General features: G+C 36.4%; 1 protein-coding gene across 1 annotated transcript in view; it reads left to right on the forward strand.

Moving 5' to 3' along the window:
* PRDM5 (PR/SET domain 5) overlaps positions 1-24,584 on the forward strand; it is a 79,994-nt gene that overhangs the window by 35,580 nt on the left and 19,830 nt on the right. Inside the window, exons 10-13 of the mRNA XM_063310195.1 lie at positions 424-581; positions 11,775-11,868; positions 12,442-12,602; positions 13,166-13,259. Of these exons, the coding sequence (XP_063166265.1) occupies positions 424-581; positions 11,775-11,868; positions 12,442-12,602; positions 13,166-13,259 (507 nt within the window). The remainder of the gene's footprint in view (positions 1-423; positions 582-11,774; positions 11,869-12,441; positions 12,603-13,165; positions 13,260-24,584) is intronic.

Below are 24,584 nucleotides of genomic sequence, written 5' to 3' on the forward strand. Positions count from 1 at the left end.
GCAACTGAAAGCTGAAAACTTAAACATAACAACCGAATTTAATAGAAATGAATATGCTATGTGTATTACTAATTAAGTCTTAAAATGTTTAAACTGTCATGCCCTCTTTCTCATTGTTAGCCTGACAACAAGCTTTGCCTCTTTGAAGTCATTCTCTTTTGATTTAAGCTAATTAATCAGAGTTTAGTTTTTGCTGTGATAGTTGCAAAGAACGTGCCAATTTCTCAAGATGCGCCATGGCTTATATTTGGGGTAGCGACTTAACTGTATAACGTAAAGGGCATAAGATGTCTTTCTAATTGGTTTAATCTTAATTGGGTTGACTTCATTGCAAAAATCTCTGAGGAGATGAATGTTTCTGCCTTTCATCTTCTAGCCCAATATAAACAAGAGCTTAAATGTCCCCCCACTCATTTTCTGCAGAAAAACGCCCCTACACCTGCGAGGTTTGCAATAAGTCCTTCAAACGACTTGATCAAGTGACTGCACACAAAATAATACACAGTGAAGATAAACCCTATAAATGCAAGCTTTGTGGAAAGGGATTTGCCCACAGAAATGTTTACAAGAATCACAAGAAGGTAAAAACAAAAAACCCAAAAACGCTCTGCTGTTGTTGTTTACAGCTCTGCCAAGCTTAGATTTGCAGCTGTTGCTCATTTCAGTGGTGGATCAGTACGCTCTGGCATGCTTAGGAACATGAGTTTCAAATCTTGCAAAATATTAATGTTACGTATGATAGCCTGGAGATCAAGATAATAAGCAGGTTCCTGGTTATTGTTTGGTGTTTCTTTAATTGACCCAAACTATTTCAGTTGGGTTTCTTCCTCTAGGAATATTTTTATTCTTTTTTTTAAAAAGGAACTGGAAAGCTCTAGTGAGGTTGTAGTCATTTTTTATCATTGTGACTACTGGGAGAAACATTACAATTTGTACTGTGTTCCGGTTAAATATAATTCAGCAAGAGAAAGAACTCTGCCCTAAAACTATAGAGGAACTTTACTTTTCAGCCTACACAGAGAGCCCTGGCTGTGTGATTTAAGCTGCAATCTGCCTGCCCTAATTTAGATAATGCCTGTCATTACTTTTGACCCTGGGTCACATTTTCAGTGGCATGGCTACACCCTTGACTGCTGCTGCTGCTTCAGAATGGTAAGACTGTTCAGAGATGCGGGTGGGGGGAGGATGGAGAGAGAGAGATTTCCTGCTTAACATTTAGGATCCTTTGCTCTTTCCCTACCCCCCACCAATGCTTTGATGAAACAGATACACCAAAACTTAGACATACTTTTCACAGTTTGGCTCACGTTATATGCCATCTGGGAATTTGGCACTGAATCTTTGCACCATCGTTTGTGTTTTCAGCCATAAATCATATGAAAGTAATAATAATAACCAAAATACTTCTTGCAGGGTGAAACAATATGACTGTTCTTTCTAGCACAAACAAGATACATGAATCTGTTGAAAGACCAACTAGCTTACGTGCATATCACAGTTATAAAATCCTTTTTTAAAAATGAACTTAAAAGTGGCTTTTTTTGGGAAAGCAACTGAAGTATCCTCTAAGCAGTCACTTTTAATTTTTTTAAAAAAATTACAAGTCTTGTATCCTAAATTGAGGACATAATAAAAATGTTAATTAAAATGAGACAGAATAGGAACAAAATTGAATATAAACATTGCTGTTGAAATGACTTACAGATAATTTTGAGGAATTTGCATTAATTTGTGGAAAGTTGTTCACAATTATATATTTTCAGGTTTGAATTGTCAGCTGTGATAAATCCCCTCTGCTGAGATTTCTGATCACCTGGAGTTGATGTTTGTAACGTTATTAGATCTAACAGATCATAGATGGACAGCTTTCAGTTTATTTCTCAGTGGAGAAGGCAGGTGGGAAGGGAAAGTAGGGAATGGGAGAAATCACGTGTGTCTTCATTGCAACTTGAAGCTGCAGAAAAATGGTGACAGACTGATCTCTTTGAATTGAGGAAATGTTTCAATAATCTTGCCTTTAACTTCTTAAATAATCACATAGAGGAAGTGCTGCTTAGAATTTCTGGAGAAAATGGAAGACCTTTGGATCAGGAAGTAAAATGAATTGTCAACAGGCAACAGGCATGGGTGGTAGCCATATGACTGATACGTAGAATCTGGGTGGCAGAGTAGGGGAAGGAAAGGCTATTTGAGGAAGAGAAAAAATATGTTTAGCATTGAAATCCCACTTGAACAGTGTCCCTTTTTCGGAAAATGAGTAAGGGACTTTGTATGTGCTGTAAATTCAGGGGAGAAGTGGTAGTAGAAATTAGAAAATTCCAGAAAGCATTGCATATCTTTGATCGTTTGGGGGGATGAAGATACCAATAGATAATTGTATTCCCCAGGAATGGATCCATCTGGATATCTTAGGAGCAATACAATAGCTCGAATAATCAAAGACAGGCAGATCAAAGGCCTATTTCTCCAGCTTGTGTTGACAAAGCCAGTCATCGAGTACAGTCCTGTTCTGAAGATTGTCCAAAATACATGACAGATTTGATTTATACATCTCATGAAGACTGATGTAGTATTCAATAAACTATAGAACATGATTGGGTATTTAAACTTTAAAATGTGTCACAGACAGTTGTGTTTCACATGACTGAAATAGGAACTATCTAACTCGGCACAGTTACAGGATTAATGGGGAAACAAGGTCATGATAAGCAGCATCATAAGCCTCTCCTTTCTTAGACAGGTTATCCTATGCAACATATTTGACAGAGAAGACAGGAAAAATGTCCTTCTGAGATGCAAGGAATGGATATGTCAGGCCTCGAAAGCAATGAATTTTGCATGCTGGGTAGTCAAATGTTCATAATCTCAATGAATATGTGGATTATGGGTTTGAAGCCAGTCCACCCCAGTACTATAGGAAAATGCAAAGGGAAAGCCAGAAATAGTTGCAGCAATGCTTTTTGCTTTTATGTAGTAAGAAAGGATTTATGTGTTCAGAAATTGGTACAAATTGCAAGAATCTGCTGCCGATGGTTTTCATTTTGGTCTATGGTTTTCAAGGGTTTGACAGGTTGATTAGGTAAGGTGGACATGCAGTGGATAAGCTATCCATGTAAGCTGCATTATGGTTACTTTAATTTATGCTTTTTGTTTGGTTTATAAAGATTTTATTATATTGTTTTTGTTGATTGTTGTTAGCCACCCAGAGTTCATATGATAAATAAATAAGTTTATGAACTTCTTGGTAGTGGCAGGACCTATTAGAGACTCAGTATGTATTGCAGAGCCAGTCTGAAGATGAAGAATAATGGAAAAGACCAAATGTTGGCACTTAGCATCAAAAGTCTGAGCCTTATTTAGTTTTTGTATGTCTCCTCCCAAAATCTTTGAATGGGGGACTAATTTGTTTCCTGATAAGCTAGCCCTACAGAACTTAGGCCATCTGCTTGAAAAGTGTTCCTGTTTTCCTCAAGCCATTGCTTCAAACAGGGAAGGTTTAGGAGGTAACTGTAAAATAGTCTGCCCTGTACAGTGTAAACAGAAATTATGTATTCATCAGCACTACTTTCTCTAGCCCATAATGGAACCCTACTGGTCCCAAATGCATGGATTCAACATCAGAGGTGTGTGTGGGATGGGGCGAGGGGGAGGAACAAAGTTCTTCCTAGCTTTACTTTTGCAATTCCTCAAGCTATCCATTAATAGCCAAATAAAGGTGGATTAATGCTTACTATGTCCCTGGATTGCCCTATTGAATTATCCTGTATGTATATGTCCTGTATGTATGTATGTATGTATTTAATCACATTTATATAGCCCCCCATCCTACCTAGTGACTCTGGGTGGTATACATAATAAAAAGTACATTTTATTTGGTAGGGCAACTAAATTTGTCTAGTAAGGGTAATTCCACCCTAGTGAACAGTTGAAAGTCTAAAAACTTCTCAACATTTACCTTGTAAACATTGGATTTCATGGTTAAATAGGATTGTCAGAGTCATCCTTTAGCTTGGCTATGAACTTAATGTAATTGTTTATGTTTATGCCACATTGTGGGAAACCAGAGAGACATTTATGTCCAGAAACAACCCCAGGCATAGCTTCTCCTCTGAGGAGAGTGACTAATTCTATTAAAACTAGCATCTCCATCTTGTGTGACTTTGGCTTCAACTTATTATCTTTTGTCTAGCCCGCTAGCAACTGCAGGAATTACACAATTTCCTGAGGATGTTAAGAAGAAATAGATCTGGGTATAAGCAATAGACTAATAGCACCTATCTCCAAATCCCTGTTTATCTCCTCCATATTTTCATACAGATGCTGAAAACTGTTGGATAATATAACCTTGAGGATATAATAGTTCTGTTTTTGAGGAGCAGATATGTCCAAACAATACTACAGTATCTGAAATCTACCTAAGACATAGAAACAGAGTAGTTGTGCTTGCTATTTTCAAATTTGTTAGATAATCCAGAAAGATACAATGATCAGTGTTACTGAAAGTCACTGAGAAGTGAAGAAGAATCAGCAAAGTCACACATCTTCACAATCCCTAACTAAAGTTCATCCATCAAGTCAGCCAAGGCAGTCTCAGCTTGTAGTCTGTATTGAAGCCTGTATTGTAGCCTGTACTGAAGCCAGTTGGAAATGGGTCCTGATAATCTGCCTTCTTCAGTTTTCTCAATCAGGTACAGCCAATTATTAGCCACCTCTGACAGATTCAGGATGTCTTCTTAAGAAGTCTAAACAAAAGACATCATATCTCTGAAAAGCATTTATGCTGTTAACTAAGGCATGCTACCTAGAAGTTACAAGTGATGGAAGTTACAAGTGATGGAATTTAACAAGCCAAGTAGGGCAAGAACCCAAAGTGCAAGTAGTGGAACTTTCTACTCCAGCTTTCTACTTCGGATATCACAGGTTGAAATGGATCTGGTTTAAGTTTCAATTAAAGCAAGGATGGGCAGACTTAACTTTTTTTTTTCCTTTTGTGATGGGTAATGAAGACTGCTGTGGTGATCAAAAATGGACAGACTATAGCATATAGGAATGTTGGGGGGACGGTTCCCAGTTTGGGGGGGGGGTTGTGTGAAATTCCCTTCCCTTCCTTTCCTTTCCTTTCCTGTTCTGCTCTGTTCTGTCCTGTCTTGTGTTGTATTAATCCTAGTTTTGGATTAACACTGCTATTTAGTGTGTCCCCTGCCTCATAACAGTGGGAAACTGCAACACTGATTTGTAGTAATCATGTTGCTGCACTTAGTTAACACACAGAGAGGCCACAAACACAAAAAGAAGCTTGTACTGCATGTGTTCCCGGGGCCTTAGATTGCCTTTTCTTGCAGTGAAAGCTTTGACAAGTGAACTCAGTTTATTTCCTGTGTGAAAAGTCTAGCTGTGAATTACGATGAACACCATGTTAGATAAGAAGGAAAATCCCTTGTTACTAGGTAAGGTTATAGATCATTCTCTGGTTACTTTTCAATACCTCAGCATGATTGTATATATATATATATTTAAAAATTAACTAAAAATTATTTAACTTAAAAATATTTAATGTTGGACTTCATTCAAATAAGGAACTTAGAGGGGACTAGTAGGGGACTGGCAGAGTTGTGTTCAATTTGACTTTCCCAATAGAAGTTCTCTGTCTGAAGCATCAAGGCTGTTTTGGTGATCCTAAACCCAAATCTGAATCCAGACTAAAATGAGTTTAGAAATACTGAATGTGATTGTTCCTTGCTGAGCCCTGAAAGGCTGGTAAGCCCAGAAAACAAGAACCACTTGGATTTCTGGAAAAAATGTTTATTGCTAGTGGGATAATGTAGCAGAATCTTGAAACCTTCCCAAAGTAATTTTCCTGCACAACTTATACCTAAGTTGGTCTGATGTAAAATGCTCTGGACAAGCAGTTGTGGCACAGTATGTACTAGTTTGCTGCATGAAGCAGAAATATGCAGTGAAACAGAAAGAGAAGGGAGTATCAGGAAAGTTAAAAAAAACAGTACATAGAGAGAGAATGGTTGTCCCACTAACTTCTGATTCTAGCACCTGACACTATAGATATGCAGACCCCACCATTATTCCCAAGGGGCTGTAGCCTTCATTTCATTGATCTGAAGCTTATATAACATCTCAGCATTGCGGGGACCAGTAATTAGCCAGGCTGTGTGTTGCTGCTGTGAAAGAACTGTATGTATTTTGGCAAATGCATGGAATGATAATCTTTTTAAAGACATCATTCCATTTTTTTAGTGGCTTCAATATAAAGGCCATTACATTTAAATTGACCCTGGTAATTCTTTCTGTTATTTTTATAATGCTTAGATCAGTAGCTTAGAACTAAAAATGCCAGCAAAAATCTGTTAAATGGCAAAGCAAAGGGAATAACTGGCAACTAAGCAGAATAAACTAAGGCCTTGTTTACCTTATCAGAAAAGAGATGGTTTGTCTGAAGGTTGATGCAGCTAAATTAACAATTTTGTACGCAAAGAAGATACCCAAAGCCATATATTCATTTTTGATGTCTATGTTCTTTTGCACTGGACTCTATATTCTACCAATCTACATCTTAGGTAATGTCTGTGTTATTATTTCAATTATTTCTTGACATGAGAGACAAATCAGAGATTCCTAATTACCTGAATCATTTTCCATACTTAGCATACCTATCATTACGCTAAATAAATAATTTTTTAAAAAAATAAAAAATCAGAACTATTTTAAGGAGTTACAGAAACAAGATAGCTACTTACCTAAGTTAAACCCATGTTTTATTGAAGGGGCGGGGGGATTTTTTCACTCATGCATGTGCTAGATGTACAGCCCTAGAGACTGAACCCTTATATTTATCCACAGAACAGGTACAGCACAATCAGCAGCAGTGCAAGCTTCCCCAGAGCAAAGTATCATCCAAATGTCTCAGCCCTGTTCTGGAGGATACACCAGTTGAGGTGAGAAGGTAGCTCAGTCTCTTTCTATCCAGACATTATTTGGCTTTTCTTAGCAGCAACCCTACTGGTGATGCAAACTTTGTATAAAAGCATTCCGAGCTTCTTTGCAAACTGCTTCCAGAAGAAGTGTAACATTACTGTTGACATAATGTTTGCTTTATGTACTTGAGGGAAAACTGGAAAATACAGCACAATCCACTTTCTGGATCAGAGGTATCCAGACATCACTTTCCAAATATCAGCTGATAAGAATGGGATATTTGCTTTCACTGATCTCCTGATTCAATCCAGGAGGCTGAACTACAAATCCCATGGTTCTTCTCAGGAATTATGAACCTCTCAGTTGTGCCACTGCAGATGGGCTATCAGGATTAGGGCAGATTCGTGACTGTATGCAAATTAAGAATTACATGCTTTCTAAAAAAAATGAACAGAAGACCTGCCCTGTCCTCTTTTTTCATTCTGGAGAACAGGGGACCTTTTAAAAATTAAAGCAGTATCTTCTGGTCTGAGTGCTCTCCAGATGTGTAAATGCAATGCCCAGAATTTTTATCAATGGCCATGCTTGTTGGGAAATAGAGTAGAAAGAAAACAAAGGTACCAGAGTTTTCTGATAGAGATTGTGAATATAGAGGAAAAAACAGAGTAAGAGAAAAACTTGAGATAGAGAGAGACCATCCAGGTGTATTTTGCCTAGAGTTTTTTCAGCCTGGGCAGAGAGTATTATTTGCAGTTGAGGGCAGATAGCAAGGTCTGGTCTGCTTCTAAAGCAGGGTCCCCATCCTTTTTAGATAATGGGCACATCTGACATTATAACAGCATGTTAATTATTGGAGGGAGGATGCTCATTCTCAAAATGATTATCTTGATGGGTGACGCCAGTCACAAAATACTATCTTTTATTTATCTATTATTCAAATTTATATATCTTATCCAAAGGTAAATAAGGATTTTTCCTGCCATATTGCCAGTCCTCTGATAATAAGCCAAATCAAGCCCTGCCTTACTGCTGCATTTTTTCTAGTACTAGTATATGTATTTAATAAACAAAGCACTGGACCGCACCCATCCTTCATTTTTATTCTCTGAAAATTCCTATAAGCCTATGAAGAATCCATGAATGTTCTTGGAAAATATTGACACTGAAGCATAAAAAAAGCAGCATTGGAATTTAAAAGTTGAGTGAGACAGGGGCCTGGTAGATGTGTTCATAGATGTGTTCATAATATTCCATATTATGCTTTTTTCTTAATAGTTTTTTTAATTGAGAAGGAGTTTGTGACTAATAGAGCCATACTCCTTCTATTATTTTTAAAAAATCTTTCTCAGTGTTTTGTGGAATAGCTTTAGCTAGACAGATATATAACACCTGTATACATATATGAATTAAGAGGCAAGCCAAGGATGATTTACCACTTTCATATACTGTACCTTGGTATTAATGTGAAAAGGCATTTCTGCTTTTGTGAGGAATGGTCTGAGCAGGGCTTCTAGGTTCACTCAAATAGAAAGTTTCAGTGTGTATTTTCACTCTGTACCCCGGAAACTAATCTGGATGAATCTTAAATGAGAATAGGAAGACATTTTCTATACAGTCCATGGGCAGATATTAGGGATGAAATGATTTGCCAGAGCTCCAGTGGGGAGCATGGCTGACTGAACAGCTGTGTCTGCGAGCTCCACAGACAGAACTGACAATGCAGTGCCTTTTTTGGGATAGGGCAAGTTTTTACCTGAAGCCCAGAGCTTTTTCATGAATAAAGAAAAAGCTCGGAATCATCCCATCTGCATTTTTAGAGACCGTTTCAGTCTATTCATTGATAAGGCCATTCCAACTTTGGAACACCAAAAGCAGGGTTATACTTTTGCTTAAGTATGAGGAGAACAATTATACACTAGAGTTCTATTCTTTTATTACATTCATACTCCTACATTACATCCTCTGTCACTTGCACTGGCTTCTGGTTCATTTCTTGGTGCAGTTCAAGTGTTGTTCCTTCTATACATAGTTGTAATGGATTGGGACCTCTTATAGCCCTGACTGCTCAAAGCAGTCAGATTTGGAGACTCTAGCAATCATCTCAATACATTTGAAAATATGACTGGGATTGGGATGCAAGACGTGGCATTTTCAGTGTTTATGTTACAACAATCGGTCCATAGAGAAGTTTATTTGGTTCAATCTCTCTTAAGCTTCAGCTGAGCTGGTAAGCATTATTATGTAACCAAGCTTTTAGTATGTGTTATTTTAGTTCCTTACTTCAATTTTGTATGTTTTACTTGCCCTTAGTTTTATTTCATGAAGTGCATTTTTATGATGTTAATGTATTGTGGATTCTTTTAAAAACACAGTTGCCTGAGTTAATGCTCCCTGTCCTGTTCAGACCATGCACCAAACCAGTTCTCAGTAAAACTCTTTATTAAGAACTATTTACAATCAATAAGCCCTTAAAATAAGGAGATTAGAGTAATCAAGCCTAGACAATGTAGCAAGGCAGCACTAAGTATTATCTGGGAAGACTGGATCCAATCGGAACACAAGTACTGGAGATAGCAGATCTCGAACTGGAATAAATCTGGAACAACACGACACAGGATGGCTGGCTCAATGGATCTGGATGCAAGGCTATGATCAACAAACAGAAATACACTGAATCTTGGGCATGGAACTCCAACTCAGGGCAAGGCTGGACTTGGCTGGAATCACTGGACTAGACTGGATCTCAGAAGAAGACGAGTTAGAGCAAGGCTTGGAACTTAGCACTGGCCTGGACTCAGCTGGAAGCCCTGGACTAGGGTGGATTCACTGGGCAGGAAACTTGGAGCCAGGCTTGGAACTCGGAACTAGACTGGATTCGGCTGGAAGCACCATGTGCACCATGAACACAGATCCTGAGCAAGACAAGCAACAACCCCCGAAATTTGCAGGGATTTGCGAAAACGGTTGCACTAAACTGCTGGCGGGCAGCGGCATGAAAAACGCTCAGCTCGGTTCCACTGCTGAGAGCTATGTGAGCTCTCAGAGCTGGAGGCAAGATGCTGGCTGCTGGGCTTGGGCAACACTGGTTCCTCAAATGTAGTGGGCACGAAAATCCTTCCTTCCTCAGAATTCAAGCCTGGCACTGTTTCTTCTTCGATCACAGATGCTGCTTCTGATGTTGGTAGTGAATCTTCTTCTGAAGCTGCAGGCTTCAGGATCGGTTCAAGAGGATCGGTTGTCTCCGGCAGCATGCTGTCTGCGTGGCTGCCTTTTATCCTGATCTTTGGCGCGCTTGGAGTCTCCTGCAGCCAATCGGGCTGCTTTCTCCTTGGCACATTTTTCAGCGCGTTTCTGGCACGTGCTGATTGGCGTATTCAAATCCCCCTCTGGATCTCGCCCAATCAGCATCGTGGATTCTTCCCGCTCTGCTGAGTCGTGCTGGAGTTTCGTTTCTCCAACTCCAGCACAATAAGTTTCTAATTCCTCCTCTGACTCGGAAAGTGAAACTGAATCCTAGCCAGAGGCAGGCGTGGTCCTGACACTCCCCTAAAAAGAGTGTAAAAACAGGAAAGACAGCAAATATAAGATGCAGTTCATACTTATCGGGGTGTGTGTGTGCGCGAATGAACTTATTCACTAATGGGAAGTAGACACCATTTTTGCCCATTTTCTCTTTAGCGAAGGTTTCTGTTAAATCTGCTTGATAGGGTTGAAGAAACCAGTAGAAAAATGGGGGATTCTATTTATTTCTATTATTTCATTATTCGGTGGCATTGGTAGGTGAAAATCCTTTGTGAAATTCCTTCTACTTATGATTCCATAAATTTGATTTTAATGCAGTCAAGCTTTAAGCTTCAGCAATTTGATATTATTAAACTGTGTTTTTTTTAATTTTCTGAACTAGACCCGTGGGGCTTTTTCTTCATTATTTTCCTCATTTTAGTTATATGTAAATAGGGTCTGTCATTAGATATACAGTATATGTGAGAATGAGCCAAATAGGGAAAAGCTTTTGCACCAAAGTTTTGCACTGTATTTAGCTTGGGAAGATAATTATTTAAAGGGTTTCAACAGATAATGCAAATCTGGCTAGAAAATGCAAGGGCAGACTTTATAGGTGCAAGCTGAGGTCACATATTTCCTAAAATATATTTTTTCACATTTGTATTTAATGGCATCTCAGTTTTTTCTTCCCTTAATAGGAGTATTCATTTTTATTTTTATCCTTACCATTGCTTTTCAATATATAAAAATTCAATATATAGGAACTGCACGCTGTCTTGTGATAACATAGCTCCCTTCACTTTTTAACCCTTTAATATTAAAGTAAGTATTTTGTTAAACAAGCGAGTTTCACTGAACTTTTAAAAAAAGTAAAGAGTATTTTGTAGCATGTGTGTTTTGTGACATATACACTTATCACATGCTTTAAAAGTAGCACATGGGAAGCTATTCATCCAAACATTCCAACTTTAGTGCCAAATAACAAGTTTGATTCATGAAAAAGACATTTATCTTAAATTCTTTTACGTTTCAGAAGATAGGTTAAGCAATTAACTAAAAAGTAGTAACAGAATTGCTTCATGTGAATATCTGTAAGATTTAGAAGACCTTTGAGATTTGGCATCTGATGAAACACCAAACAAAACCTATAGTGAAGTCTATATATTTATGGCCTTTTTTGCACGCCTATGTATATAGTATATATCTGCTCAATTTGTTAGCTTTTTCATTACTTAAGCATGTGGAATTAAACTTTTTGTTTTTGTTTGATAAAATAAAACAGTATTTCTTTTGACTGCAGTCATCAAGCTTAGCCATAGTTATGTATGTTTCATTTACAGACACATTCTGAAGAAAGACCATTTCAGTGTGAGGAATGCAAAGCTCTATTCCGAACACCTTTCTCTCTGCAGAGACATCTTCTAATTCATAACAGTAAGTACAAATATAGGTGATAAAGAGGTTCACAGATCATCAAAGTCTTGGTACTTGTGAAAATACTGCTTGGTACTTGTGAAAATTTCATTAGACTGGAGAGTTAAGAAATTGTTAACTCTCTGGTCTAATGAAACATCTGTATCAGATTAGAATTTTATATAAACAGTGTACACACTTTGTACACAAAATTGCACACATGGACATGGTAAACAAAGTATAGATAAATAGTGAAAATTGATTAATATGTAATCTACATTTAGTTTGTAAATTAGTGATTCATTGAATCTGTTTGGATAAATAGAAAAATGATCTTTAATAAATAGAATGTGGACAACAGATATAATTATTTTCAGCAATTTTTGCAATAAGGTGAGTTTCAGAGATTATTAATGACTTTTTTAGTATTCAAAACTATCTAGCCTGAATAGTCAGCTCTTCTAATTGCTACTTAACCTAGAATAATGAGGTTTGTTCCTTTATAATTTCTCTCAGTAAACAGGTTGACATATTGGTGACTTGTAAATAAGTTGTCAGGCCAAAACCTGCCTGTTAACATATCTTTTCTCTTAGGTGAAAGAACATTTAAGTGTGATCACTGTGATGCTACATTCAAAAGGAAGGACACTCTGAATGTTCACATACAAGTTGTTCATGATGGCCATAAGAAATATAAATGTGATCTGTGTGACAAAGCCTTTGTGACACCGTCCGTTCTAAAGAGCCATAAAAAAGTAGGTATAATCCATCATTTATAAAAATGGGACCATGATAATAGGTTTATTTTATGTTGTTTATTTTACATAATTTACATTTGTGTTACAGATTATTAGAAGATATTGCTTTCACTTGTCCTTGCAACCAGTAATTATAAATAAAAAGAATTAGGGGTAACTGTAAAAACTACATTCCAATGAACAAAAAGGTTCATATCTATAACATTTCTGTGGAGTCCTTAGTGCTCTTTGAGCTTGGTTGTATCTCTTTTAAATTCTGCAAACATTTTAACACCCCAGTAAGCATTAATTTAATTTTTATGAGCCAAAATGTTTGTGCAATAAAAAACTCATGATAACCTGGTTTATTTTGCAAGGAAAAGTCAGATTTGTTTAGGGACTTTTTACATGACTGTGTTAAGGTGCAACATTATTAAACTTTTAAAACCTGAATTTGATATCATACTGTACCATGTCATATAGATGAACAATTCAAAATATTGGAAGAATACAGTTTAAAAAAAGAATTAATTATGTTTCCTTGTGCAAGCAAATTAAATATTTATGTTGGTCCTTTATAGACTCACACAGGTGAAAAAGAGAAGATTTGTCCATATTGTGGGCAGAAGTTTGCAAGCAATGGAACTCTGAGAGTACATATTCGAAGTCATACAGGTACAGCATGCTCAAAAATTAGTAACCTTTCCCAAGTGTGAACTGCACCAGTTCCTTAACTTGTATCAGGCCGTACTGCAGGTTTGCACATTTCTTTGTACACGTCTTTCAGACCTGGCATGCACAAACATGAAGTTTTGCCTGTGTTTAAGATAAAATTACTTGATTACCCAGGACCCCTTTTCCCAAATAATTTTTCTTGGGCATGGAAACCAAGCAGGGTCAGATGGGAAACACCATGAATCTCAGGGCAATTGGCCAGACTGGAAACTTAGACAGCATCCCAGAAAAAGGCAGTGGAAGACCACTTCTGTATTGCTGCCAAGAAAACTGCATGGTTGTATACATGAAGTCACTAAATTTTAGCTTACCTTTTGTTTTTGAATTCTTGTATTAGATCTTTGTATCTTAATAGCTTAAATTTTAATATATATTATACTAAATGAACATGTGTGTGTATACATACACATACATATACAAATGTACACATACACATATACAAAATTAGAAGTTTCTGCCTTTGATAGAACTGAAAGTGACTTTGTGAGGGAGTGAAGTTGGGATTGCTGTCTACATTTGGGAAAAGTAGCTGCAGCCAAGCAGAAACGCTTCTAGCCCCATTTTCCTCATACAGTACATTCATTCATTCACTCACAATTTTACTCACAAGCATCCAAGCCAGTGTTCCAGCTGCCTGTAATAATTGAGCCACACCCTGTCATTTTCAAGGATGTGCCAATGTCTAGAGGCAGCCTCACCCCACCCAGGCCCTTGGCTTACAAAAGCAAACACTAAGACTGAGTGTGTAGGTGTGTAGGAGGGAAGGAGATAAGCAAATGGCATGAGACAGGGAAGTGGAGGTGATGTCTGGAGATTGTCAGCTATTACAAGCAGGCAAGAGGACTATCATTCAACTTCCAGGACCACAAGCTAAGGTGAGCAGAGTATCCTGGTGGGAGTCCCACCTGGAGCTTTGCTGGGAGCTCCATAGCAAGTAGAAAAGGAATAACCACGTTGAGGCAGCACCTCAACCCAACTGGTGTAAGAAATTTTGGAAGGAGCCAAAGGTTGTATTGCAGACTTTGAGACTTTTGCTTGAACTAAGTATTAAAGGACAGAGTATTAAAGACATATTTACATGGCAACATCACTTTGCAAGTCCTAGAAGGAGAGCAATAGTCTGTTGTTGGGGAAGCTATGTGCTATAATGAAGCATAGTGTACAGAACTGCTATGCTGTGGTTTGTCCAGTCCTTGGAAAGCAAAGAAATCTCATAGACCTAAAAACCATGTTTCTTCTACTGGACACATGGCAAAAATTATTGTAAATTACAGAAAGGACTTGAATTTTACATCACAGTGAAAGCATATCAGTGGGAAAAAATAGGGAAGGAAAAATAGCAATTGTTGGAGAAATGGCATTTTTTGGCTATTGACTGTTGCTACAGTTCTGTTTTCAGAGAGTTATCTTGCTGACAGAGAAAGCCTTGAATCTCTTTATATTTAATTTCTTTCCAACATTTTGTGGGGTTGGAAAGAAACAAACGGATTTGAGAAGCCACCCTGTATGGAGAGGTGTCTATATATCAGGGGGGGGAAGGGAAAGGAGGATTAGTACTTTTCCATTGCACAGTCCTAGTATTTGAGGATTGGTGTAACTTCTGGAAATTCATGGAGAGAAAGAAAGGGAGGGGATCACTATCAATAGCAACTTGCCACTGCTTAATGGCTGGGTCAACTCAACATTCTCCTTGTCTTTTGGAACCTATAGTCTTCCTGGAGATGGAGCTCAGAACTAGTTTAGAGCCTCAGTATTGGTATATTGCTCCTTTATTTGATCTGGACCAGCTAATTAAATGAAGCTGGCTGGTTATTCCAGGCTGTGAAAGCCATATCCCAGTGACCTGGAAAGACTGTTTCTTCAGGACCAAAGAGGCAACCACATAGGAAGGGATGTTTAGCTCTGGAAAGAGCCAACAATCTATTTGGGCCTGTTACTTCAAGGCAAGTTCAGTGGAGGACCCATAAGCATCTTCCCGATTCATTAATTTGTTAACTGTTAAGGTGACCTGGCCTCAGATGGCTCAAAGAGGTTCCCTGGAGGAAGCAAAGGCTTGGCAGGAAGTGAAAAGCTCACAGCTGGCTGTTCAGCTGCTACAACTTTTTTTGAGTGACTTCATTTACAGATAGAGTGGAGGAATCTCAAAATGACTTTTTCTTCTCAAGCTATTTAGCCCAAAGTCAGAGTTTTTATAGTGTTTGCCTAATGTGGGGTACTGTATTTTGGGTTAGGGCCTGATTAGTCATTCACTCAGAGATTATACAAAGAGATTTGGATTGAGTTACAGATTTGCATGGAATTCCTTGCAAGATTATCTCTCTTCCATTTAGATTTGGATCAATAGGATGCTCACATTTTGCTGTCTCCCCAGAAAGGAAGTTTATTCCAGTCACCAGCATTGGCATTAAACTATAGAAAAATGGAAAGTAGAGAAAGCACAATTCCTCATCAGTGTTTGCCTTTAGTAACCTCGTGTTTCTAATATTGGCCATTTTATGAAGATCTTTCCTCCTGTATAAGCCTATGGTGAAGTAGTATGATTCCAGTGTTAGAGCTGGTCAAATCTGATAAAATTTCTGATAAAATTGGAGGGTTTGTTACATAAACAGCAGCCACAGAATTCAGATAACATTAAAAAAAAGTAAGAGTTCATCTGTTCTTAAAACAATATAGCGTTAGTTCCTTTTCCTACACTGAGATAACTGCCAGCTTTAAAAAAAGTGAAGTGTAAAAACATGACATAATTTTGTGAAAGATTGAGTAGGTTATTACAGTCTTTTAATCTGTAATAAGCTAAAAATACATGATTCTTTTTATTCCTTTAAGAGCTGGTTTGTTGGGATATTGAAACACTGTATATCAAGGGTTGCTGCAAAAAGTTTCTGATGCAACTTGTTTCAATCCAATTTTTTCCAGTTCTTCAAAGATTTGCTTCTGTTTTTAGTTGTTGTTGGTACCATTACCTTCTCACATCACTGACTATACTTGTCTGTGTTGCCTAACAGGAATAACTAAAGCTGATAATCTACAGCTGTCATTGTACAAAGCACAGAAACATTTTCAGAACAAAGTAGATATTCTAAAGCACTTTACACAGACTACATATTCTAGTAATTGGCAAGCTGCTGAGTGTTTTACTGATGTTTGGTTTCCAACTTAAAAGAGGAAGAATTGGCATATGACATGTAAAGGGCTTGTTAACGACTAGCCTTTCTACGACATTCAGTTCTGCATAAATAAATTTGGCTTGTGGGAAAATGGCAGAACATATGCAGTTAATCATTTGGCTTTTTAATATGTTTGAAAAGTCTTAATCAGTTCCATCTCGCATGAACACCTGTTAAGATTAAAGCTGTTTATTTGTTTGGTCCTGTTTGTAATTCTGGATAGAACCAGGGCTGAATACTGATTACTCCAATAAAAAATTGGATTGTATAGCTGAAACAGAATCTCTTTCTTCAGAATGGAAAAAAAAAATCATAACTGTTTAGGATTCATCAGAAGTTAGCAGAATCCTTGTTTACTTGCATGCTGGCAAATAATGCTGGGATTTTTAAAAAAAAGTATAAAGGGTTGAAGGAAAGTAAAGGTTGATATATAACTCACACTGGACAACATGTACTGTACTTTACATGGATAAGTTCTTTATCTTGAAACATTGTTAAGATTGCTGCCTCCTCCAGACAGCAAAAATTATGCTGTCATGATCTGTTGGATTTTGCTTAGTCTCATGAATGTAACTGGGCAGGTCTGACTCTTAAGGTATCACTAATCAAGGCTTTTATTTCTTCTTGTTCCCTTCCCAGTATCTTAGTTTAGCCAAATACATACCCTTGACCTAAAATAAGAAGTCTCCCTTAAATTCCCAAGTGAATTCCAGTCATAAATTTCTGTTAGCTTTCTCAGTTCACTCATTCAATTTCAAGCTACTTTTATTTTATTTTTAAAAAATTTAAACATGGCCCTCAGGTTCAAAACAATTGTCCACTGGCCTTGTTTATCTATGAAGATGTTTTTACCACTTTATAACTTATACTTGTGCATTGATATAGTATGGTAAATTGAGATATTTTGAAATATGCTGGAGCCAATCAGAAGCAAAGGAAAGAATGGAACAGATGTCATTCTGAACTATTAGCTGCCTAGCTGAAGTCTACCTTTCTGTGCATGATTAAGGAGATCCTGGTACAGTGAAGCCAATAGTACCTATGGTTTGAGTTAGTGAAATGTACCCTTTTGTATGATACAGTAACTGAAGAACCGAAAGTGCCAGAATTCCTGTTGGCATGTTCTGACTGCAATTAAAAGAAGATCGTGGCTGAAAGAAGAAGCCTAAAGATATTTTGGCATAGTAGTTTTAAGCAGATTGAGAGAAAATCAATGATGCTGCCAAGATATCCGGAGGAGGCAGGAGTAAATTAGGCAGCCAGTCTTTAAAGGGCATAAAAGTGCTGATGCTTGATTAATGAATGTGGAAACACTATGAAAAGGACATTTGTTGTCACTTTTATAGTTATTATATACAAAGCCATCCCATCATGACTTCTGGGGCGGTATGGCAAACTGAAGACAGCTCTGCAAAAGTGGAGCTGACAACTGTAGCAAAGACCAAGGAACTTGTGAGTAGACTGATTCCTTGGAACCTCTTCAGATAAGAACAGGATGGAAATTGCTTATTAACTACTTCTAAGCTATTTGAGACCTTTGGACCAACAAGTCTGAAAACACCGGGTGAGTCTGCCTTCAATACGGAACGAAAGAAAAGTTTAATCATAAGCTTAAGAATTTTAAGAATATAAAATAAACAGCAAAAAGTTAAAAAAGATGTTGATCTTAGAAAAAGTTATAAATTGTCTAAGGGTCCAGATAAAATTGGAATATTGAAACTTTTACAATAAGATTTTGGAATTAACTATAAAGAACAAACAGCTTCTTGTGGGAAATAGATTCTGTTTTGGTTTTTACAAGACAAAACAAATTATAAGCAATTTCATGATTTCTAACACTGGACACTAGAAGGCACTAAAATTTTTAGGTAAGGATTTACAAACCTGCAAAATGTCACAAAGCGTTCTAACAGTGAAAATGCTGAAGGAGGCTTCTGAAGAATGGAATCAGAAAATAGTAGCCATAATATAAACAATGTCAGTAATGATGTCTGCTTCTATGGATAGACTATGTCCAAAAGATGTTATTGAGGAAATGACAGGTATAGAACAAATTTTAGCTGACCAGATAGAGATGGTGTTGAAAGTGGATTTAGAACTGACAGGCTAAGAGAATGACTTAGAAAAGAATGTTTCACTGGATCTACAAAATAAATTGTGTGAGGCTTTAAAATTTAAGAGAGAAATACAAACGACAAACCAAAAGAGAGACCTGAATAATTTTTTCCTACTGAATTTACAAAAGAGGCTTGTTAAAGCTTTGAAGAACTCTGTGTGATAGGACAAAGAAGAAATGAAGAGAAATCAAATCCTATAAAGGTATTTGGATGAACTAAAGATTAAGACTGTTAGAAGTAAAAGGAAGGAATATAAAGTTGGTTTATTTGATCAAGGTTAAAATCAGATATGTTGTTACCTCTGGCAACCCTTTATGGACTTTTTGCTGACACCAGGACTGAAAAGATGATGTTTTATGGATTTGTTTATAGATAAGAGATGGGATGTGGGATGAAGAGATAAATGTTTATAACCTTAGAGGGGTGAAGAGTCACTAAATTTGTTTATACTTGATGTGATGAAGGTGGGAAGTCACTTTTTTATATATTTCTTTTTTATTTCCCTATTATTTTCCTACATTTCTCTTTCTTCTCTCTATTTTTTTTCTTTTTTCTTGCAATTTTTACTCCTTTGTATTCTCAAAGTTTAGTTTGTATTAGATTTTATTATTATAATCAGAATTCATATATATATATATATATATGTATGTGTGTGTGTATGCCATCCCATCATGTCTGACTATATAGTTATGTAGTCAGAAATGTAATGAACTTCAGCGAAGAAAACTAAAATAAGCAAAAACTTACCAGTTAATCTTTCCCTTACTCAGAACCAACCTTTGTCAATTGTATATGTTCACAATAGTTAAAGACTAATGCTATAATGCTATATTAAAATTCTGAATATAGTATTTTTCTGAATGTAGTTTCATATAGTACGCGTATATTAATATTATAAAACTGTAAAAATCAGTAGATATTAAAATGTTTCATTCTTTTCACACTTCATCCATTCTCTTATTACTGAGTTCAGCTGGTCACAGTATAATTTTATATACTGCATAGTAGATTTTCCTGATCTTATTATGTTAGTAAGAAACCCAAAGGTAATCTTTCCTCCATTTTTTAAGAGCATGAATCTGTTGTCTATAAAAATGCTGTCATTCTATTAAACCAGAAACACTTTAAGACTTCTGCATTCCTAACCTATTCAGCTTGTTCATCATTGTCTATTTTATCTCCCTGTGACAGTTAAATCTTCAAAAGTACCTGTAAAGTCTCAGGAAACTGTCAGCCTCCTGTTGGTTTGCTACTAGTGGATGGGAGAGAGCCATAGTTTCAAAGAATGTCTCACTTGATTACCAGTGACTTCTTTAGATCAAATGAATAACAACACATAATAGGTTGATGATTGGGAGATGCTTTAAAAAGAAGCAGCACTGGGTTCATAAGGGTCAAAGATTTTAATGCTTTGTGTGTGCATTAAAATTATTTCTTTCCTTTAGATATGTTGGCACAAACCAACATAGAAATAAACTTGCTTATGTCCATTTAAGTCAATAGTCTTGAGCACCTATAACACTGTTTTAGATTATACCCCAAAATACAACTTAGGCTCTTAACCTAAACAGAGGATGGGTAATACGAAAATAAATATTGGGTTTCTAAATAAATATACTTTTGATTGGGATGCCAAGTGGTTTTCTTAGCTCCACCAAGTTTTGTTATTCTTCATTCCTCTAAAGTCATTCTGAATAAGTGCTTTGATTTATACTGTAGTAAACAGTGAGCTAAGATTGCCTTACAATTAATTTTATTGTATTGTTTATTGCTGTAGTTCCAGATTTCAGTATTACACTATACTCTTGATGCCTCTTTTTAATGCACCTAAATACCAATACTCCACAAATTCTTGAGCTGTAGTAACTGCACTTCCCAAATCCACTTTCTAAGCCAAAAGTAAATTTAAGACTCAGTATTTAGCTGGAATTGATTTGGATTACTTATATCTGGCTTGAAAAATTGTCTGTATTTGCATATTATTTTTTCCACTGAACATTTTATAATCACTGCTTGCATAATGAAACAAGTACAGATTCCTTATCTGAATGTTATTCCATTTATCTGATTACCTGTTTTATAACAGCATATTTTATGTCTTAGTTTTTATACTCATCACCTATAATCCTTGATATTTCTAGGATGAACAGTGTAGAAAATTAATTAGATAGCTGGGTTAAGCAATATGATAATTAAAACACACACACCGAGTAGTAGACCATAATCATGAATTTTCACTTATCACTACAGCTTTATGCTTTGGTTTTTAACTTAACCATGAAAATAGCTGTTGTCTAAACTGAAGAGAATAAACTTGTACATTTGTTATTTTCCTTCTCTCTCTCTCTTAAAAAAATCTACCATGTGTTATTTAGCAAACTTCTCTATGATTGCCACAAAACTCCATTAGTTCAATTGACTTTTCTAATTTCTTTGAATGTATCTTCATAGTTTACCATGTTGTTTGCCTTTCCTTTAACCATACTGCCTGTTGTGATTGCCACTCACTGTTGTCATCAGTCATACTATCTCTGCTTAGAAAAAACCTCTTATAGCTTCCTTTGTGAACTGCTGCATTGATCACCTGGCAGGAAGCATTGAATGTGCAGTCCAGATGGCCTCTTGTCAGTCTCACCTAGCATGACCTCATGCCCATAAAATTATCTAGATTTCGCAAATATGCTGTAGTTGTGAATTGGAATTATTGGCTTTTTGTAGTGCTAATGTATTGAGGGTTTTCTTTTTGCCTTAATCTGATTTAGGGTCAACTCTGGTCAGGAGATTTGAGGATTCTTATTTTGAAGTTCTTTTCTCTCAGCAATGATATGTTGGGAGTGATTAAATAAAACAGTATCTGGCCAAGCTTAACCAGTCCCATATAGGAAATCTATTTAACTATATCCATTATTTATAATTTATAATTATAATATGACTCTTCTTAGAGCAAATGAAATCACCAAACACATTGAAATCAATAATATTTAAATTTTAAAAGATTAAAAGACTTACAAAGCACTTCACTCCATCTTGGAGTTAATATTGGAAATAAGCTTAAAGTTATATTCAAAATGTTTACCAGGAAGGATAATCTATTAAAATTAATATCTATGTACTTGTGCATTTCTCAAGTGTAAAAAGATATTTAAATTCTCAGTAAAACAGGTTGAAATACAATAGGTAAAGCTGCAGATATGTTTAACAGCCGAGAACTTTAGAAGTTAGTTAAAACTAAAATAACTTGAATCAATATTTTAAAGCATCTCCGTATTATTGTACAATATGCTTGAAATAACTAATATATTACATGTTATAACTTAGAAAAAGCTCTATACTGTACTTCACAAACTATATAAGCACTAACCATAAAGATTGGCCCAAGGGATTTTATTTTATAAGGTGAAGGACTGAATCCCTGCTCCCCAATTCCACATATAAAGTCAACCAGAATGGTAGTTTACTCTTCCTTCACTGGTGATAGCATCCTCAATCACGTCTGAGAAAAAAGTAGTATGGATGTATATATCCTGTATACAGGGTCCACTTCTATATACCACCATCTCATATCTTCTTTGCCAATATTTTTATCTAGGTCAGTCACCTTATTTTACCCATGATAACTCAGACTGTGGTCGCTATTTTAAAATAACTCTGATTGTAATCAACTTCAGCACAATTTGTCAATATTAAAAACAAACTTGGGCTCAAGAAGAATATTTTGGAATTTCCCGGTCTTATCAAGATAATTCATTAAAATGCTTTAAATATGGCTATTTTCTGGGCCCTCGAAACATAGCACACAAACATGACTTGAAATACTCAATGAATATGTAAACAGACATGCACATATATGGCACCCACCACCATTCATATTATGATTAACTTAATTAATCCTAGAATATAACTTCTGTACTGCCCCGATCTCACAACTCTGCAAAGTTTACAAGAATATCAGATAGCAATCTTGAAATGCAAGCCATACATAATTAAAAACAGTAATTAGAAAATGGCCATACTCCTTCCCAACTAAATGTCCAAAGGATCAAATGCCAAAGAAGCACCATTTTGAACATTCCATATAAGATCCAGAGTGCTTACCATTGCTTTATTGCTGGTATAAAGTGATGAAATTTTCTAGTGTTAATTAAACAGACAGGAGTAACTGGATTCTTTTGATATTGCATAGTGCTACAAGAAGTTTGGATACAAATATATAAATTCTTAAATGTTTTGCTCAGACAAAATAACTTTAATTAAAACCACCTTCTCTAATAGTTGAAGCTTTCTGACTGAATTGTATGTGATTGATTCAGATAGATAAAAGTAGAGTTGGGGATGGGAATTGGCATGAAGTGTCCTCCCTTAAATGAACAGAGAAGTAACTTGGGATCCAGACCATATTCTTCAATAGCTAGAAATATTATAAACAGTTTTCACATCACCCTAATCCAGTTCTTTAAAACAAAGTTCTTATCTATCAACAAAGAATGAAGGAGGGTTGGGGAAGGTCTCAGAATTAGGCTGTCAGCACTCCACTATTTCCAAAACTATCTAAACATTTTTCTTGAAATGCAAAAGCCTAACATAAAAATGTCAACTGGATTAATTAAATGTTTGAGTCCCAACAGCTCCTGCAGTGTCCAAAGGATGACAGCATGGTTTAGTGACATTGGGGGTCATGAGAGATAGTGTCACGTTTCAAACAGATGTGGAATTAATAAATCAGCATTTGGAACAGCTTGCAGACCTTGTTAAAAGTACTTGCCCAAACCTTTACATTTAGAGTTAATGAGTTAAGGCAGTGGGAGGAAAGAAAGAAACAATTTGTTTGGCAAGGATATCACAACTTGCCCTGCCTCCACCATCCTGTTTGTCTCTTCAAGTGGCCCTATTCCCAAAGTATCAGAGTATTACTAAGAAATTCTATTTGACAATTGTTTTATGTTTACAGTATATTTATGTTATGATAGGTCAAAGGACTTACAGTTTAATGACAGAGAAGAAGAGGAGGAGAATGGACACACAAGCAGGATGAACTGTTGAAGCATTGTCAAATAACCCAGAAGAATGCCACTGTCAGAAGATTCACAAGATCTTTTTCCCAAGTGTGTAGGTATAGGTGTAGGGCTATGCAGCACTTTGGATTTGGAAAAAATAAGGAGAGGAAGCATGTTCACATTGCATTGGTCAGCAACTCTATAAAACAGCTGTGTCTTCAGAATCGTGCTGCAAGGTTCCCCTGCAGCTGCAGCAGAATTCTGGAAAGAGAGCCTTTGGCTGAAGGAGTTGCCAACAGGTGGTACATACTCCAAAGTAATTCTTTCCCTCAAATCCAAAGTGCTGAATGGACCAACAAGGGAGTTCAGCTCTGAAACTGGTAACGGAGCGCATTTAGGAACTTGATACAAAACCTTTCCTTTGCTAGCCTTAGTGTGGGCCAAAAATAATTGTATTTTTATATTGCTTTGTTTTTCCTTATATGGGCTTATATTATTCTTGATTTGTTTGTAGTCTTCTCAAGCTTCTCAAGTCTTGAAGAAAAACAAAGCAGAATTTCAAGAAAGAAAGGGATTGGGGAAGAGACTCCTTTCAAGCCCTTCTACAAAATCCCTATTTTCTGTAAAGGCTTTTACCCCATCTGCCACTGCTGAGTGAATTAAATGCTTTATAACCAATTAGATCAGGAGAGACAACTTGTTTTTTCCAGTTCAAGAACTGAATGGAGTATGTTTGGGGGTTAAATACCAGCAAGTCAATGGAACCAGAAAAAACTCCAAATTTGTTCTTATTTAAAGTAACTTCCATTTAAATTATATTAATTCAATATACTTAACATAATTTTCCACTCATACATTTGATGATATTCCCCTTTGGTTAGAACTTTCAGAGGAATTATGGAGGCCACGTTAAAGGTTTTCAGGCCCTGGAGCCTCAAACTGTTCACCTCTGTATGATATGAATTGTGGTGTAGCTCCTTTCAAAGA

This window comes from Candoia aspera, chromosome 8 (assembly GCF_035149785.1).
Source record: "Candoia aspera isolate rCanAsp1 chromosome 8, rCanAsp1.hap2, whole genome shotgun sequence".
Taxonomy (NCBI): Eukaryota; Metazoa; Chordata; class Lepidosauria; order Squamata; family Boidae; genus Candoia; species Candoia aspera.